General features: G+C 37.2%; 1 protein-coding gene and 1 pseudogene across 1 annotated transcript; both read right to left on the reverse strand.

The window, feature by feature from the left end:
* On the reverse strand, window positions 16453-17938 carry LOC109829452 (annotated as a pseudogene).
* On the reverse strand, window positions 18495-19508 carry LOC109830925 (glutathione S-transferase T2-like). Its single transcript, XM_020398279.1, has one exon. The coding sequence runs from the start codon at window positions 19506-19508 to the stop codon at window positions 18495-18497; it is 1014 nt and encodes a 337-aa protein (XP_020253868.1).

The raw sequence follows: 21190 nt of genomic DNA on the forward strand, positions 1-21190 counted from the left end.
AATAGTATAGTACATTATTAGCAAAGTATATCACCTTATGCTCTCTGTAAATTCTGTACCTTAAGTTGTCTAAAACCAAATCAGTTTTTTATAGCAACGCACACACTCGATGACCTATGTTATGTGTTTATTGTTCAATTATCCTACTCGGCGGGGGGTCCTCGCTCAATTTCCAGCTTTTGGAAAAGTATAGAACTTTATGGGAAAGTATAGGACTTTATGGCTAAAGTATAGCACTTTATGGCAAAGTATAGCAGTTTATGGGAATAGTATAGCATCTTATTGGCAAAGTATAGCACCTTATGCTCTCTGGAAATACTGCACCTTAAGTTGTCTAAAACCAAATCAGTTTTTTTTAGAGCAATGCACACACTCGATGACCTGTGTTATGTGTTTATTGTTTAATTATCCAGCTCGGCGGGGGGTCCTCGCTCAATTTTCCAGCTTTTAGCAAAGTATAGCACTTTACGGGATAGTATAGCACTTTTTGGCTAAAGTATAGCACTATATGGCAAAGTATAACACTTTATGGGAATAGTATAGCATCTTATTGTCAAGTATAGCACCTTATGTTCTCTGGAAATTCTGCACCTTAAGTTGTCTAAAACCAAATTAGTTTTTTCAGAGCAACGCACACACTCGATGACCTGTGTTATGGGTTTATTGTTCAATTATCCAACTCGGCGAGGGCTCCTCGCTCAATTTTCCTGCTTTTGATAAAGTATAGCACTTTATGGCTAAAGTATAGCACTATATGACAAAGTATAACAATTTATGGGAATAGTATACCACCTTATTCGCAAAGTATAGCACCTTATGCTCTCTAGAAATTCTGCACCTTAAGTTGTCTAAAACCAAATCAGTTTTTTTAGGGCAACGCACACTCTCGATGACCTATGTTATGTGTTTATTGTTCTATTATCCAGCTCGACGAGGGGTCCTCGTTCAATTTTCCAGCTTTCGAGAAAGTATAGCACTTTACGGGAAAGTATAGCACTTTATGGCTAAAGTATAGCACTATATGGCAAAGTATAGCACTTTATGTGAATAGTATAGTACCTTATTGGCAAAGTATAGCACCTTATGCTCTCTGAAAATTCTGCACCTTAAGTTGTCAAAAACCAAATTAGTTTTTTTAGAGCAACGCACACACTCGATGACCTGTGTTATGTGTTTATTGTTCAATTTTCCAGCTCGGCGGGGGGTCCTCATTCAATTTTCCAGCTTTTGGGAAAGTATAGCACTTTACGGGAAAGTATATCACTTTATGGCTAAAGTATAGCATTATATGACAAAATATAATACTTTATGGGAATAGTATAGCAGCTTATGCTCTCTGAAAATTCTACACGAGGGGTGCTTCGTCTTTCGTAAGTGACGTGCAGCTCTCGGTTCATTCGTGTTTCGGTTATTCTGAAATTCCGTTGCTTCGCATGGTCCGTCGACTCACTTCATGTGTTTGTCGTTATCAAATGAGCTTCTGTGACTCGAATAGCGACGTTCATCGTCTCCTCTCCATCTCGAGCCGCGTGCGGGGACCCATAGGTAATTTTTGACGCCTTCAGATACCCCCTCCAAAGTGTTTCAGTCTCGTTTCTTTTATAGATGAGCCTGAAATACTTTGGATATGATCGGTCCAATCTTCAGTCGGTGTAAAAGGACCTGTAGTTAGCTTTGATTCTCGACTCCTTTAATTTTCAATCTATTCGATATTTTGATGAATAGCTGAAGTTCTTCCGACGCTACGTTTATCGTCTGGCCGTCGTTGAAATCTTGAATCAAAACTGGTGAATTGATTTTGGCTCATATCATCGAGTTGACTTTGAACTGACCATCTCCATCACAATATATTAACTTGTGTTGACTTTCATCGCAACGCGTTGACTGGTGTTGACCTAGGATTACGCGTTGACCGGCGTTGACTTAGGATTTCGGATCGCCCGACGTTGACTTTTCATTGTAACGCATTGACTGGCGTTGACCTAGAGTTACACGATGACCGCCGTTAACCTAGGGTTTCGGATCACCCAATGTTAACTTTTCATTACAATGCATTGACTGACATTGACCTAGGGTTACGCGTTGACCGGCGTTAACCTAGGGTTTCGGATCACCCGATGTTAACTTTTCATTGCAACGTGTTGACTGGCGTTGACCTAGGGTTACGTGTTGACCGGCGTTGACCTAGGGTTACGCATTGACCGGTGTTGACCTAGGGTTTCGGATCACCCGACGTTGACTTTTTATTACAACGCATTGACTGGTGTTGACTTAGGGTTACACGTTGACCGACGTTGACCTTAGGGTTTCGGATCGTCAGGCGTTAACTTTTTATCGCAGCGCGTTGATTGGCGTTGACCTAGGGTTACACGTCGATCGCCGTTGATACAGTTTATACTCATACATTTGCTGGAGTATACACAGTTTAAGCTCTTAAGGTATTGGAGCATGACGGTCCCAAATATCGGGCTACAGGACCAACTATTAAAGTTGTTTCATCTGTAGGTATAGATCTTATCCTGAAGTTTGTTGTATGCTCAAGTCATAAGACCAACTAATGAAGCTAGTGCGTCAATAACTCTTGTCTTTATAGGATTTTTGGCAAACCCTCAGCCATCAACGGGTTTGACGAGCCTTTACCGACTACCGTTTGAGTCGGGCTAGCATGCGAATTGTTTAAGTCCGTTCCGCATGTAGCATTGTGCTAAAAGAGTTAACTCTTTTAGTGCTACGATACTAAATACGTAGACTTCGTCTTTCTCACGGGAATAGACTACCCGGTCGCATGTATCAAATGCAGACTCAGAATTTTTGGCAAATCCTCAGCCATCAACGGATTTGACGTGCCTTTACCGATTATCATTTGAATCGGGCTTGCATGCGGATTGTTTAAGTCTGTTCTGCATGTGACGTTGTGCTAAAAGAGTTAACTCTTTTATTGCTACGATATTGAATACGTAGACTTCGTCTTTCTCACGGGAATAGACTACCCGGCAACGCGTGTTAGGCGCTGACTTATCCCTTCTTAGGATTCGGAATAAAAGTCCCTAGACTCGGATTCTGGTGTCTTTTTCACTCGGCGAAAGACTAAATCGACAATGCGTGTTAGGCGTAGGCTTATCTCTATTTAGGAGTCGAGATAAAGTTCCACGCACGTGTAAAGCGCGGATTTTGGCGTTATTAATAACGGTCTGCCATAATGTCGAATATGTGGGCTTTTATCCTTTTTACGATCAAGGACCAACCAGCAACACTTGTTAGGTATTGACTTATCTCTTCTTAGGATTCGAGATAAAATTCCCTACGCGTGTAAGGCATCGATTACGGTGTTATTAATAACAACCTGTCACAATGTCGAATATGTGGGCTTTTGTCCTTTTTACGGTCAAAGGCTAACCGGTAACGCGTGTTAGGTGCTGACTTATCCCTACTTAGATTTCAAGATAAAATTCCCCAGACTTGAATTCTGGCGTCTTTTTCAATCGGTGAAAGACTAAACCGGTAACGCGTATTAGGCGCTGACTTATCCTTACTTAGGATTCAGGATAAAATTCCCCGTACGTGTGAGGCACGGATTTTAGAGTTGAAGGATGGTGTCAAAAAATGGGAGAGGAAGAGTTTTATATTCTATCTCCCAAAACTGAAGAGGAAGAATTTTATATTCTATCTCCAGTTGTCAAGAAAACTCGAAGTGGGATCTCCACCCTAAGAATCCAAAAAAATGAAACTAGGAGTGGGATCTCTACTCCGAAAATCAGAAAGATTCAAGCAACCCTAACTTTTATAGGATTGGTTGCTTAATCCAAGAAAAGAATACCTCATTTATTAAGGTGAAATTTTGATTTCGGCCCTAACTTTTATAGATTTGGCCGAATAGGAAAAAGATGGAAGTCTTTCGTTTATCGAAAGGAGCATCTGGTCTTAGTCCTAACTATCTGCAGGTTCGACCAAGTGAGGTTGGAGACAACCCTAACTTTTATAGATTTGATTGCTCAAATTGAAAGTGAACCTCTCGTTCATGGAAGGAATCGAGAGGGGATTTTGGTTGTGATCCTAACTGTTTAAAGGTTTGATCAAGATGAGAATTTGAGACGACCCTAATTGTTTAAAGGTTTGATCATTTAATTTGTGGACCTCTTGTTCATAGAAGGAATCGATAGGTGATTTTGGTTGTGGTCCTAACTGTTTAAAGGTTTGACCAAGTAAACAGTGGGAGTGGGAGTATAAATCACAATGGGCGTGTTGACTTGTACAAGTCGCTCAGAGGGGGTTCCTGGTGTTAAGTGACAAATACTTAACACGGAGGGGTTTGATAATCGTCAATGATCAGGAGATTAAAATTCTGAATACTTTGTCCGGACTCTAACAATGAGAATGTTGAGTGCACAGACGTAGCGAGAGTTTGAGTAGGAGTTTCTTATTCATCACCTTCTTGTAGTGACCGGGTTATTCCTAAGAATATACTATATAGAATTCTCTCGGGAACTTCCCGTTACATGAATTATCCACCCCCAGCTTTCTTCGCGAAACTGAATCTAATATTGTACTCAGTTGCATGACCGGGTTATCCTTAAGAATACCAGGGAGCAGTTTAACCTCTTATACCGGTTGGAGGATTGAGAAGTAGTTTATACTTGTATACTCTGTTAGATCCTAGAGGGGGGGTGATTAGGGTCTTATGCTAATCTAATCCGATTATATGCTAATTAAAATTAATTAACAAGTTATCCTAGCAAGTATGAAATACAACAAGATATATGAGCTAGGATAAGCAAAATGAACAATGAGATATATCCTATATGATAAAAATATATGCAATGATATATAAACTAACACAAGGGTGAAATAAACATAAACAAGATAGTGGATGAAATAAAATGAGCAATGCACAATTGGCGATATAAGATAAATGCAAAAGCAAATGCGCCAATGACAAACTCAAACACACTCAAATGCTCCCGGGGAGAAATCCACTATCATAACCGGGTTTTCTACGCTCACCCGAATAACGTTTACACCTTACAATATCGATTTTTAACGTTCACCGATCAACGTTCACAATCACTCACAGTGTCGGTTTTCAACGCTCACCGATCAACGTTCACTCCTCACACTAAAGCACAATTACAATAATTGTTTGTTCTCTAATATGGATGAGAACACAATGAAAGCTCATACTCAATTATTACAACTCTCACCAACCCAAATATACTATGTATGAAAATACAATAAGCTCATGTGAGTGTGTGTAAGCCCAAATATACTATGTATGAAAATACAATAAGCTCATGTGAGTGTGTGTAAGCAATGAGTGAAATAAAATCAAATCTAAACTCAATATAAAAACTAGCTTTAACGAATGATAATCAAATAACTAAGCAAATGTAAAGCTAGATAAGAGTTTAGAAAACTTCTCTATAAACACAAAGGAGATGATGAAGAAGATTGAGGATGAATCCCTCAATTCATAACATAAGCTTCCTCCTTTGTAAACACAAACCCCAAACTTAAAACAAACTATAAAACCCTCTTAAACTTGTTTAAAACTCTCTCATTGTATATGGAAAATAGTTATGGCAAAGGGGTATATATAGGCTTGAAGAAAACAACTCAAAAAACCTCAAAAATCCACTAAAAACCAAAAAACAGAAGTTACAGTTACTATTCAACGGGCATTGCTACAGTAACAGCGGTCGACCGTGCTACAGTTTGGTCGACCGCACTGTTCACAGACAGTTTCTGTTTTTGACAGATTCTGGAATTTTGCGTATCTAACTTTGTAAAATCAATTAAAAATAGTAAATCAACTCCAAAAATCATGAAATTTTGAGAAAAGGTTTTAGACATATATATAAATATGTTAGAGAAAGAATTTATAAAATATCATTTCCCAGTTGAGAGAAATAACTATTTGAACACAGATATATAGTTTCTGAAAAAAACTGCAGAAAATACGGTTTTGTAAATTCAATTGAAAATAACAAAATAACTCCAAAAATAGTAAACCTTGGAAAAATATTTGTATATATGATGATAAACATGTAAATGAAGAAAATTTTCAAATTACATTTCCCAATTGTGAAAACGCATCAGTTTTGTAAAAACATGCACGAACATGTGCACGAACATGAGCTAATTAAAAACTTGATTTTGTAAATTCAATTAAACATAACAAATTAATTCCAAAATTGATAAAACTTTGGAAAACATTTATAAACATGAAATTGAACATGTTAGAAAAAGAATTTGTCAAATTGAGTTTCCCATTTGTGAAAACTCATGTAATTTGCAAGTGTGTCCAAAACATGAAAATGTGATATACATAAAATTTGATGTTTTGACATAAACAATGTTTTAAAACCCTATGAAATGATTTTATAGACTTAATGAAATATGTATACAATGATTGTTAAGTCCATAACCTAAACTTGTGTATATATATAACTATATATATAAAAACCAAATATGTGTGTGTGTATATGATTGAGCTTAAAGTACTAACACACATAATATAAACCTAAACTAATGTTACCCAAGCAATCTTGATCTTCAACAAGCTTGACTTGGTACACTTGCAGATGAAGCTTGAACTTGGATCTTGAACTTGAATTAGGTAGGCTTCATACCATAATTTCTGCCAACCTCCATTGGATATGATCGTAAAAGCTTGATTCCATCCATCCTCCAACACGTTGTTTTCCTAGAATAAATACGAAAACACAAATACTAGACAAACAACATTAGGAGTAAATTATTTGTTAAACAACATCAAAACAAGAAGGCCAACATACTCTTCGGAGTGGTGCACTATCATTTGGCTTATCTAGCTTTATGGAGCCAGAGTCGATTATAGCTTGAATCTTGTTCTTTAGACCGAAACAAGTTTCAGTAGGATAGAGAACCCTCCTGTGATACGCACAGTAGTTTAGGTCCGTAATCCTCTTAGCTCCCTCTTGATCTTTAATAGGTGGTAGCTCAATCTCACCGTTATTCAGGAGGTACTCGAAAATATCCGGAACTTCCTTATCCTTGAAAGAGTACTATTTTTGGAGTCCCGGATTTGGAGCCCTTTGCTGCTTTTAAGGTTGTTATTGTGACGTCTGATTATTATCGCTAGCAACCGCATGCATTTACTGTTGGTTTCTTTGGATCTTCTTTTTTCTGAGGAAGCATTCGGCTTGTTCACCGCGTATCTTCAAATCTTTCCAAGTCTTGGGCGGGTTTAATCCTATAACTCCCAACACGTCCAAAGAGAGGTTATTATGGAAAGTTTGTAGGATGAATTCCTCCGTGATCGGATCTCGACAATTTATCGCCTTGTTCCGGAAGCGTTTAACAAAGTCGGCGACTATTTCTCCGTCTTTGTGCTTCTCATCGAAGAGTGTCCTGATGGATACCTCGGCGTCGTCATCAAAGAAGTTGCCGAGGAATGAGCTCTCTATATCATCCCAGCTGTTGATGCTTCCAGGCTTGAGACAGCGGTACCAATCGAAGGCAGACCCGCGAAGGGTGATAACGAATGACCGAACTATCAATGCTTCATTGCCGGATATCATGCCCAAGTGGGACTTGAAGTAGATCAAATGTTGAGTGGGCGAGCCCTTCCCGTCAAACGGCATGAAGTTGATCAGGTTGAATTTGGCCGGATACGGGATCGACTCCCACTCTCTCGGGTAAGGACAGGAAATGCCGGTCTTCTTTACCTCTCGAGCAGACATCAAAGCATTGATTTTACTCTCGAGATCCTTCATCTTTTCATCCTTATCTGTATCATGCTTCGGATGATTTCTGAGAGAAACAACGGGACCACCCCCAGTGTTGTTATCTTCCGTTGGACCACCCCCAGTGTTATTGTTATCGGGAGGGATATCAATGTTGATAGTCTCATCCGGTTCTGGATCACTATCTATTGTATTGACTTATTCTACTGTAACGTTGTGATGACTGGATTCACCAATCTGTCTTGATAAAGCTTGAAGTTGCAGGTCATGTAACTCCCTCATCCGTTGTATGATTAGTTCTATTTCAATCTTAAACTCTTATTTCTGCTTAGCGAGAGCATTTTCGATCATCTGAGTTATTTGGTCAGGAGTGATGGTGAGCTCTTCACGGGATTACCCTAGGCTGGATACAGTAGCATTTGAAGCAATTGCGGAGCAAGCGTCTGACGCTTTGTCATCTAAGGATAATCCTCTATTCATCCTTTGATAATCCTTACGTCTAGTGGTTCCCGATCGCAAACGGGTCAGACGATGTGATATGAGGGGATCAGAATTAGAAGGTCGAATCGACTTTCCCTTATCAGCCATGTTGATGGTGACCGCGGATTGTTTAGGTCCTACAGCTTCTAGCTGGAGCCGAGACATTAACTGAGCTATTCCCGAATTGACTCTTCTTCCTGGAGAAAAGTTAGGGTTAGACCCGCTTGAAACCATCGGAGACTTTTCCTTGTTGACCATGTTAATGGTAACTTCTGGGAATTCGTCATCTCGAACGTCCGATCTTCTTTTGTGAAAACACCTTGATTTGGGTTTCGACGCTTCAGAGGAAAGCCTTTGGAACACCGAGACCCTCGGTGGAGCGGTCTTAGGGCAGCTACACGCTGATAATACTGCCCTGATAAGTTTGGTACACGGACAGTGAGAGTCCGCTTCCTGGGTACTTTTCTTTTGAGGTTTATTCGTACCCCCAGCTCGATAGTACAACTCATCGGCATTATGCCCGGAGCAATCTATCAGTTGTTTACATGAATTCTCAGGTATAACGTGTTCGTCTGTCTGACACATTTTCTTCTGAGTAAACAACGCCTTGTTGGCGTCTGCAGGAGTCACTCGTTTGGAATCACATTTTTCTAAGGGTGAAACCCTAATGGGCTCCTGACCTTCTGTACGCACCCCCAAACGAGCGGTTATAATAATCAACTTGTTAGGAGGTCGCGTACGACCCCCAGTCTGGATGTTTGCTCAGGGTTCCTTCAACGATCCCAAGCGTTCCTTAACAGGCGCTCTGCCTCGATCTTCGGGTAGAGAATCGAGGCGATCCTTCAATGGAATTCTAACTCTGGAGAGATCTACACCGCTGTAGGGTTCCACCGGAGGCGTGGGAGCCGAAGGAGCGAGATCTGAAGTTGACGAAGGCTGAGGAGCAACGTCGCCTGCTTTTGCCTTAGGCGTTGATTTAGCCTTTGGCATCCAAATTTGTTTGGATCTCGGCGATCTCTTAAGCTTCTCTTCCTTTTGCATTTCTTGTGCTTTTCGCACAAGAATTTGGGCATGCGCAAGAAGTGCGCGACGCTTCTGAATGCGCTCCTCAAGAGTGGAACGGTTCCGTTTAACATGAACTCATTCGTTAGTAGGTGATTAGGAGGAGGGTCTCGAAGTTTGCTGTGGAGATGAGTTAGCCACTCGGCGCTTTCTGACTCCAGATCTGCTGGTAACGAAGTCTATCCACCTGATCCAAAGCCTTGGCGTATTGGCGGGCAAGATGTTGACGACGCCTTTGACGAGCCCTCTTCGACAAATTTGGCACGTCTTCACCGGCTAAGCTTTTGCTGGAGGGGAGGCCTAGATCTACAGCTTGGACCTCATTGGACGCTGGAGGGGCATCGCGAGGTGTAAGTGCGGTGGTGGCAAGAGGATTTTGGATCTTCGAGCCTGAAGTCCAGCGAACGTTCCTGGAAGAGGAGGCCTTCATGTGCCTACGGGGAGAGGCGGATCTGGAAGAGGATGAAGAGAGATACTCTTTAAACTTCTGCTGGTCGAATTCGTATTCGACCTCTTCGTTCACCAGGATCTTGATCACCGGTTGCGTCACGACAGCCTCTGCAGAGAGGCTGTTGGCTCCCACTGTGGTCGCCAGCTTGTTTGGGTGGGAAATCGATTTCTTTATTGTATAACTTATTACAACTTCAGTCGTTACAACAAGTTCAAAAAAAGATCGATCTTTTTATAAGACCTTTACACAATGAAATTAACATTACAATCTCCTTCAAACAAACGCAACATGTGTTTATCGCCCATTGCTTGTATGGGATCTTTGCCTGTGACGGGGACGTTGATATCCGTGGACCACCAAACGATCAGATCAGATCCGGAGCTTCGTTGATTCGCGAAAGAATCAAGAAACCGAAGTAATCTCGGCAACAGCAAGATAATCACTCTTCTCGAGATCATCGCAACGGGGAAATCTCAAGGGAAGGAATCGGGCTGCAAATTTGACAAACTCCTCTTCTTTATGCCGAAGAATTCGTTGATATCTCCTCCTCCTCCTCCTCTCTAAAATTTGTGGCTCTTCAGTCTTCAATTCAGCAAGGCTTCGCCAACGCTCGAGAATTCCAGATCTGAAAAATAAAGGCCCTGGGGCTGTATTTATAGGCTTCGGGATCTCTATTTTCAGATAAGAATGACCGATTCCCTCTTATCCTCAGTTGTAACCACTTAATCACGTTCTTAGATAATATCAGACCAGTTGGAACAAATCCAGGTGGTTAACATCGAAAAACGGCTTCAAAACCGCCAAATTTGATTTTTTGGGTTGCAGACACCCGCGGGTGTCTCGGCGTGGCCGAGCCAAGCCGAGACACCATGGGGTGTCTTGGTTTGGCTCAGGGCTTGGTCTCGCGCGCTCCGTCCGTTTTCGCATTATTTTCATCATCCGAACTCAGAATCACGCGATCCAGAATGCGTCGGAAAGCCAATGAGGAGATCTTAGCTCTCATGATTGAATCATATGTGGAGTAAATGGGACACGAGTGGCGCTTCATCTTTTGTAAGCGACGTGCAGCTTCTGGTTCATTCGTGTTTCGGTTATTCCGAAATTCTGTTGCTTCGCATGGTCCGTCGACTCACTTCATGCGTTTGTCATCGTCAAATGACCTTTTGTGACTTGAATAGCGACGTTCATCGTCTCCTCTCCATCTCGAGCCGCGTGCGGGGACCTATAGGTAATTTTTGACGCCTACAATCTGATAGAACAAATATTTCTGAATCTAAATAAATTTATATTTTCTTTATTTTCCAATTTTTATTAGTTGCACTTGTAATATGAGGGAATATTAATTTTTTAAATAAATAGCCAAAAATAATAAGCATTCTGTTCAACCTATATCAGCTTTATTAGCATAATATTTACTATATACATACGCATAACTTGCACAATCTTATTCCTTTGAAATGTGGTTAACAAAAATTGTAATGAGTTAGCTATTTATTACTTTCTTTAGTTCACATTTAAGTTATAATGAGCATAGCTTTGAATCTTGGATCTTGTACGCTTAAGTCAATCTTGAATCTTGTACGTTTAAGTTAAACCCAACAAATTCTTTAAGGCATTTGTTATTAATCACATCTATACTTCTATAAAAAAGAGGATTGAGGTGTTAAAATTTTTAATTTTCTTTTTTACTCTCTCAAATTTTGATAAATTCTAACTATGTCATTATTTTTAACTAATCTTTTATTAAATAAATATAACCTCTTATTAATTGCACACCTCCTTACCTTCCTAAATAATTTTAATTTTCAATAACATTATGACTATTAATTGTTTAAAAAAATATAATAAAATAATTTATAAAATAAGTATACACAATTAAATAGTAACCTATTAAATTATTATGATAATTATTTATGAATTATAATTAAATAATTAAAATACTAATGTAAATAGAATAATATATTACTAAATACTATTAAGAGTTAAACTATAATTCAATGAGCAATGAAATAAATAGAATAAATTTTGAATGGCATAAATAGTATAATTATTTTAATAATATCACATAAATTATGAATTACACTATTTATTTAGTATTATATTATTAAATTAATTAATTAGATAATTTACTATTATTTTTAGAGTATTTTCTCAAAGGCTATTACATGATACTAAATAATCTATACTTGGTACTGATTGAAAACAACCTTTTTAAAAAATATTTAATATTAATAATAGTGCTATTAATTGTTAATGATAGTATAATAAAAATTTATAAAAAAATTATAGTTCTAAATTATTTAAGAGCATAATTTAAAATTTTTAAATTAGATAAATATTTTATAGTATATAGACAGTGTAGTTATTTTGATAGTATTACTTGAACTAAGAATTATAATATTAGATAAGATAAATTATGGTAAACCCCAATAACTTTTAGCACTTTGTAGTAAATAGACCTTATAAACTTTCGAAATCACACTAAACCCCTCAAACTTTTGTAGAAAGCCCCTAATATCTTTTAGATGAATTACATCAAAACCCCAATAACTTTCAAAATACCTTTTTATATCATTTTTTTGGTTGGACAAATTTTAAAAACCATCTCATTTACAAAAAATCGCAAAAAACGATCTATTCTAAAAATAATTGCCAAAACCGACCCAGTTTCAGCCATCTGGCTGAAACTGGGTCGGTTTTGACAAAAAATTGTTTTTAAAACTTTACGGGACTTGAAGTCCCATGAAGTTTCAGCCATTTAATTAAGCTGGATAACTTCATGGGACTTCCAGTCCCGTAAAATTTATTTTAACTATATAACTTCATGGGACTTGATGTCCGGTGAAGCTTCAGTCCTATTTTCCAGAGACATCCCTCCCCCCTCCAAATCCTAGGATGAGCCCAGCCCCAAACTCCTACCTCCTCCCCTTCCCCTCTCCGACTAAATCAGACAAATTTCTCATATCCATTACCGAAATCCCTCAACTAATCAATCAAATAATTCATCTCAGCAGTTCAACCATGGACCCGTCCCCTCTCATCAGCGGCTACAGCGGCCGCCGCTACGGCGACCGCTACCAAAGCCTCTGCAGCGCCGCCCACTTCCTCCACCGATCGAGCAGTCAGTGCCTGTTGAGGGAACCCTTGATGGTCATGAGAGAGACGGCGGTGGAGCAGCTAAGAGGAGCCGGAGCTGAAACCGATGCCGAGTCATCCTTGTCATCGGAGTATGGAAAATATAATTCAGAATATATGTGAGGTTAAAGTAGCTGTTGGTGATTAATCGGGAGGGGTTGGCAACGGATGCGGGCGCTTCTTAGCGGCGTTGAGGGTGGCGATGGAGCCGACGAAGGTGACGGCGGTTTCGGTGGTGTAGGCAGAGTCTTCGGTGGCGCCTTCGATGGTGGTGATGAGGGTGGGTCCGCTGACGATGGTGGTGGTGGTTGAGGAGTAGGAGCCTTTGATGGTGATGGTGATGATGGGGGATGTGCTTTTGATGGCGACGGGGTCGGGGATAGGGGCGGAACCTCGGACGGCGATGGAGAAGAGGTGGCTGATGGAGTAGGAGCCTTGGACGGCGATGAGTGTGGGGATGGGGTTGGTGCTGGGGGTGGAGTCTTGGATGGGATGGTGTAGGAACCTCGTCCGATGGTGATGGCGAAGGGGTGGGTGATGGCATTTGATAAGGGGCGGGTGATGGCATTCGATAAGGGGCGGGTGACAGAGTAGGAACAACGGACGGTGATGGGGCATGGACCACGGAAGGTGAGGACAATGGTAAAGTTTGATAGTTAAAATAAACTTCACGGGACTTCAAGTCCCGTGAAGTTACCCAGCTTAATTAAATGGTTGCTAAACTTCACGGGACTTCAAGTCCCATGAAGTTACCCAGCTTAATTAAATGGTTGCTAAACTTTACGAGACTTCAAGTCCCATGAAGTTTCAAAGTTTTTTTTGCCAAAATCGACCCGGTTTTAGCCAGATGGCTGAAACTGGGTCGATTTTGGCAATTATTTTTAGAATAGGCTGTTTTTTGTGTTTTTTTGTAAATGAGATGGTTTTGAAAATTTGTCCTTTTTTGGTTCTAATTTATAACGGTTATATGTAAAATTCAGAAAGTTATTGGAGGCTTCTTTGAATCATAAAAGTCATTAGGGGTTTAGTGTAACTTTGAAGTTCATATGGGCTAAAAGTTCATAAGGGTTTAGTGTAATTTATCTTATTAAATAATTATAATGAGAAGTAACTATTGCAATATGTTGCACGTATCAAGTGTAACTATCTAGGAAACATCAGGAAAAGCTAGCAAGATTAATGCAGCTTAGTTAATTTAAAGTTAAATTAATAACTTTTAAATTGGATGAGCATATTTAAGATAACTTATAGTATTAACAGTTTTACTTAAGAATAACTTTAAATTTTGGGACTTATTTAAAAAATGGTTGACACTGGGTGATTATTATAAGAACAATATTCAATCTATACTACTTATAAAAGAGAATACCCATGTCAAAACTTTTGATTTCCTTTTTTACCCTCTCAATTTCTCATAACTCAAAATTATACCATTAATTATAAAACTAATGTTCCATAACCTCTCATTAATTATGCACCTTTTTATTTTCTCAAATTATTTGGTCATTCGCTAGAATATATTAATAATTTATAATGATAACAAAATTTATGAATATATGATAATTTATTGCAAAGAATTATTAATTATATAAAATAGTAAAATTCATTCATTTAATAAATTATTGGATAAAATTATAATTATTAATAATAGTATAAATAGGGTTATTTCTTTATGTTATAAAGAATATTACCTGGTTTGATAATTAATATTATCTTAGTAATAAAAATTTGGATGTTATAAATTAAAAATACTTTTATTTTAGAAAGAAGAAAATTAATTTATATAAAAAAATTGGATACTTGAAATTTACGAGGCATATATTTTTTTCTTCTTTCCTTCAAAATATTTGGCCACTCACTAGAATATACTAATAATTTATAATGATAATAAAATAAATAAATATATTATAATTTATTATAAAATATTTATTAATTGTAATGAAATAGTAAAATTATTTATTTAATAAAATATTGTACATAATTATAATTATTAATAATAGTATAAATAGGATTTTTTATATTATAACAATTAATACCCTTTTCTATATTATAATATCGTCTTAGTCATAAAAATTAGACATTATGAACATAGTGCAATAAAATATTAGATCTTTGAAATTTATGAGTCATGTATTTTTTGTTGGAAAGTAAATGTCTCATATATTTCAAGTATCAAATATTTTTATATAAAATAATTTTTCTAAATAATAGTACTTTTAATTTATACCATCCAATTTTTTATTACTGAGATGATATTAATTATCGAGCAAGGTAATGTTCTTTACAACATAAAGTCATATAATATTAAAATTTATTACCATTATTTAATAGATATTGTAATAAAATATGTACATGACATTAGTATAAGTTTTAAATGGTTTAATTATATCAATAGTGTTACTTAAACTAATGATTACATTATTATTTAATAATTATACTCCTAAATAAATTGTTTAATAATATAATAATAGAAAATTTTAAATAACTATTAAATGTATGTTAATAATATTATAAATACTAAGATTAGTATAAGTTAAAAAAATAAATATTTAATAATTTAAATGGTTTAATTATATCAATAGTGTTACTTAAACTAATGATTACATTATTATTTAATAATTATACTCCTAAATAAATTGTTTAATAATATAATAATAGAAAATTTTAAATAACTATTAAATGTATGTTAATAATAGTATAAATACTAAGATTAGTATAAGTTAAAAAAATTTAATCATAGTGCATTAAAATAACTTTTAATGGTTATATATAATTTATTAAATAATATAATATTATGGAAATATTATATAATATATAATTTATTAAATAAGTTTAATGCATAATTAGGAAACATTATGAATTTTAACTTTTATAGTTTTTTAATATGCATCACATGCAACGCACGTATTGTATACTAGTTACAATAAATACATAATAATAATTAATTCATGTATTTCTTTTTAAGCAATTATATTATACAATTTTATTTTATTAACACATAGTTTTATTATTCAATGAAAAACTTTTAATTTTTTGTTCTTAAATAACCAGTTTTCTACTAAGATTAATGACTAATTAAAAGCTTTTAATTTTTTTGTTGAATAGTTCCAACAGGACCCAAATTTTGGGACTGGTATATGGGACAGGTTAGGTGGCATGTGCAAAGTTGACAACTTAAAGGGCAATTTTGGGTAATAGATTTTGATTAAAAAAGAAATTAGTTTTTAGACCATCTCCAGCAGGAGGTGAAATTTCACCTCCTTCTCTCCTGCCACATCACTTTATTTAATTCAATAATCTTTATTTCCCTATCAACTCTATAGCAGGAGATTTTTCAGAAAGTTTTTTACTTTATTTGGGACCCACCATAAACCACATCACTTCAACATATACCCCACCATATTTATTCATTCTTTTTCCTATTTCATATATATTACTATTTTATTATTATTATTATTAATATAACTCATATATTTATAATTATAATTTATTAATAATTCAATAAATAATATATAATATTTAAATATATATTATTAATTTAATTTTCAATAATATTTTAAAATTAACATAAAATAACACACGATTTTGTTAAGCATACGGAAAACCAAACACACCCAAATTATTGAAAACATTAAAGAAAACACACACTAAATTGGTAAATCTAATCGGAGGTTGTCCCAAACTTCTGCCAAATGTGCTCGATGAGATCCTTCTTCAGCTGAATATGTTGGGTCTTATCTCGTAGTTCCGCTCTAGTCTGATTATCTGCCTCAGATCGGTGTTGAACATGGACTTGAAACTCCGGCAACACGTCTGTTTGAACATTGAAAGAGGCGCTAGAGCTAGCATTGTTCGACGGTTCAAAGTCGATATTTTCCCAGTTTCGCGAATACGTATCTCGTTCATCCTCTACTATCATGTTATGTAAAATAATGCACGCCCTCATTATTTTTCCTAAGACATCAAGATCCCACATTCTAGCTGGTTGGCGGACAATAGCGAAGCGTGCTTGGAGTACCCCGAATGCGCGTTCCACGTCCTTCCTGCATGATTCCTGTTGTTTGGCAAAAAATTGATGTTTGTTGCCTTGGGGCATTTGAATTGACTGCACGAAGACAGGCCACTTAGGGTAGATTTCGTCGGCAAGATAGTATGCAAGATTGTACTCCCGCCCATTCACGGTGAAGTTTACCCGTGGAGCTTCACCCGACTCAATGTCGTCAAAAACCGGTGACCTATCTAGTACATTTATGTCATTCAAACTACCAGGAAGCCCTGAAAAAGCATGCCATATCCACAAATCATATGACGCAACTGCCTCGAGGATAACTGTTGTCGTCCCCTTGGTCCACTAGTAAACTACCCTTGCCAAGCCTTAGGACAATTTTTCCACTGCCAGTGCATGCAATCAATACTTCCAATCATCCCTGGGAATCCACGTTCCTGTCCAACTTGGAGCAACCTCTGCAAGTCTTCCACATTTGGTCGTCGTAAGTATTCATCTTGAAACAATGCTATTACCCCTTCGCAAAACTTGCGAGTACACTCGATAGCAGTGGATTCTCCTATCTTGACGTACTCATCACAAGCATCGGCTGCGACTCCATATGCGAGCATGCGTATGGCAGCCGTACACTTCTGGATAGGCGTTAACCCAAGCTTGCCCGCATTATTGCGCCGTTGTGTGAAGTAATCGTCGTAATTTGATATAGAGTCCACAATTCGTAGAAAGAGAGGCCTTTTCATTCGATACCTGCGTCGGAACTGGGCGTCAGTGTAAGTGCATGACTCGGCAAAGTAGTCGGCCATGAGTCTCTCATGCGCTGCATGATGATCTCTATGTATGGATTTCCTCTTACGTGGTTGTTCGCTTCTCCTTTGCAATTCTTCAAGAAGTTCTCGCTGCCTATCAAGTATTTTTTCTTCTATTTCCCATTGTTGTTGGAACTCTTCTAGACTAAACTCATTTAGGAAAGGATCCATTGGATGCTATGATTTTTGAAATGTTGATAGGTATACTTATGATGTGCATCTGATCAGTTTATATAATGAAGGGTAGTTGTTCAAATAATTGAATTCACATGCAATTGCAGAGACATGTGTCAATTTGTTTGTTTTTGCAGTGAGAGGTCAATTCATATTTTGTATTATTATGCAGGTGTAGTCATTTCATCCTTTGTATTTTTTGCAGTGAAAGGTCAATTCAACATTTGTTTGTTTTTGCAGTGAGTAGTCAATTCATATTTTGTATTATTATGCAGGTGTAGTCATTTCATCCTTTGTATTTTTTTCAGTGAAAGGTCAATTCAACATTTGTTTGTTTTTGCAGTGAAAGGTCAATTCATATTTTGTATTATTATGCAGGTGTAGTCATTTCATCCTTTGTATTTTTTGCAGTGAAAGGTCAATTCAACATTTGTTTGTTTTTGCAGTGAGTAGTAATTGTATCTTTTGTACTATTATGCAGTGAGAAGTCAATATCAATCGGCTTTATTGAAACATAAACAACAATTTTATTCAAACATAAACAACACTTTTATTAATACATTCAACAAACATAGGCACCTACACAACTCCAAAATTAAACAAACGGCACACAAAAACATCAGAAAGAAAACACACAATCATAACTTCTTGAGAAGGTCTTATTTTCCAAACAGGTTCTTCCTCAACATATTATAAGCTTCTTCATCTTCATCGTCACGATCTGGTTTGTTTTTCAAGAATAACCACATCTCCATATTCTTGGAATGAGCCAGGTTATTCATAGCTGAAGCAGTACTTGATCTTTTCTCTTCAAATTTTTCATGAGCACTGACTAGCTTAGATAACTCCTCCTCAATTGCCCCCTTTGATTTCCTTGACACAGATGTTTTACTAGAGGAAGCTCTAGCTTTCTTCTTTGTCACGTCCCTACCCTCTGGACGTACAAGGGTAGGAGTTGATGATTCAACATCCTCACCACTACTCTTTCTTTTAGAGCCATTACTATCGGATGCATTTTCTCCTGTCATATATTTGGGTTGATTACGAACCACCTTCCACTCATCCACCAAATTAAACGTCGTATCTATTTTCTCAAAGTACAACTCTCTTGCCTTGGATATGTAGTTTTCATCGGACCAACCGCTACGCTTCTCCCTACATGCAGTACTGTAGCAGCCAATGAAACTGGATATCTTTCTGTTGATGTCTTTGAAATGACTATGGCACCGAGACACAATCCTCTCCTTTCCACTTTTGGCGTTCTCATTCACGTACTGTGTAATTTTACCCCAGAAAGTTTCACCCTTTTGGTTGTTCCCCAACTCACTATCATTACTAACGTGAAAATAACCAGTTAGTAAAAGTATGTTGTCTTCGGTGGTCCAAGTTTCATAACTTGATCTCTTTGCTGATTGTTGGGTCGGAGGGAGAAAACTGTGAGGAGTATCCCCATCAACATTTCCCAAAGACATTTGGGTGAAAAATTCTGAGATATCTGTAGATTCGCTACTAAACCGGGGTGTCGCTGGCTCACTCGACTCCGTGTTAGGACAATTCATATGGGAGGGAACATAGCTGCTTCCCGGAACTAGAGGATAACCGTAAGGGAGATAAGGATATTGCATGCCGAAATTTGGTTGCATCATGTACGGCATTTGAAAATTGGGCTGCATCCCCGTATTTTGAGTATTTTCGGGGCGTTGTATATTTGGATGTTGTGGTTGAGGGAGGGTATTTTGAGGTTGGTTAGGGAAGTTGTAGTTGTAGGAAAAATTAGGATAGTTTTGTGAAGAATCCATGAAGAAACTAGCTTCAAATTGTAGAAAGAAGAAGAATATGGTGTAGAAACTCAGATTTTTTTTTGTGTCCAAATGACACAAAGTTAGTCTCTATTTATAGAGTTTGAAAAATGAAAATTAATGGTATAAAAATTATAAATTAATTCATTGTATTTATCTTAAAAAATATCAAATAAAAATAAGGAGGAAAAAAAAATGCTCGCCCAATCAAAATTCGCCACGTGTCCGCTGGCCATCATCCCGCGCGCGTGGGCTTGTCAGAAAAGTCCGTGGTGAATTTTTCACCCTTTGGCCAATCTCATTTATTTCACCCGCACAAAAAACCCCTGCTGCCTTCAAATATCCCTTGGAAAACCCCCTGCTGCATATGGTCTTAGAGAAAATAGATGACCTTCCATGTTCTCCAATTAATCATAAAGTCCTTTGCGTTTCTCACCGTCCAGCCATCGAAGTCCTTCGTTCAGCCACATCCAGCCTTCGTTCTATATATCCACCCTCTCCAAAGCCACGTCCAACCTTCGTTCTCATACAGTCCTGCCCCAATGGATTTTCAGCCCGAGAGCAACATTGATCTCTCACCTACAATCATAGTACATAAAAGCAAACTTATTAATTTTCCAACTAAATTGGGTTATTATGTTCCTTGATTGTATACTATAAATTGTAGCCTAATTGTTTGTATACTAAAGTTACATTATTGTGTAGCAAACTGTAAAAGCAATCTTTCTTTTGCCAAACAATTATATAACTTGTATACTGTAAACTAAATGATAATACAACTTGTATGCTATAACTTGTATTGCTTCATACTTTAGTTTATAGTATACAAGTTATATTATTGTTTGGCTAACACCACCTGTAACTAACAAATCACCATTAATATCATTTCCTTTAACTTGAGGTGATAGTGACCTAACTTAATTTGTATTGGCTTTGCTATTTAATTTATGGTAATTTAAGTTAGTTTTAGAGTGATTGATAATAATCTTTTTGTTGACTTGTAGAGGACAATGCATGATGGAATTGAAGGAGAATCTACCCAGAAAAAATCACTTGATACAAATGTCAACATAGAAATTCAAGATGCTAATATTCATGATGCTACAGTGAGAGTTGATCATCTTAAACCTGTAGTGGGAATGACTTTCAAGTCATTTCAAGAAGCTTGTGACTTCTATAACCAATATGCTAAAATTGTTGGATTTGGGACAAAAGTGAAGTGATCTTGGTTCTCCGACGATGGTCAGCGTAGAGGTTTTACATTAGCATGTTGCAAAGAGGGGAAAGCACATCACACAACAACTGATAATTATTGGGCGAGACCATCAGCAAGGACGAGGTGTTTAGCTAGCGTTAGAGCAAAACTGAAGAATGATGGACTATTTTATGTTACCAAAGTCGAGCTAGAACATAATCATGAAGTCACTCCATCAAAATCGCGATTTTTCCGTTCTCATAAAGAGTTGCCGGAAAAAGTGAAGATGCAACTAGAATATAATCATTCAGCGGCGATACCATCATGTAAGACATTTCAAGCTTGTATTGTGGAAGGTGGA

This window comes from Asparagus officinalis, chromosome 2, assembly GCF_001876935.1.
Source record: "Asparagus officinalis chromosome 2, Aspof.V1, whole genome shotgun sequence".
Lineage (NCBI taxonomy): Eukaryota > Viridiplantae > Streptophyta > Magnoliopsida > Asparagales > Asparagaceae > Asparagus > Asparagus officinalis.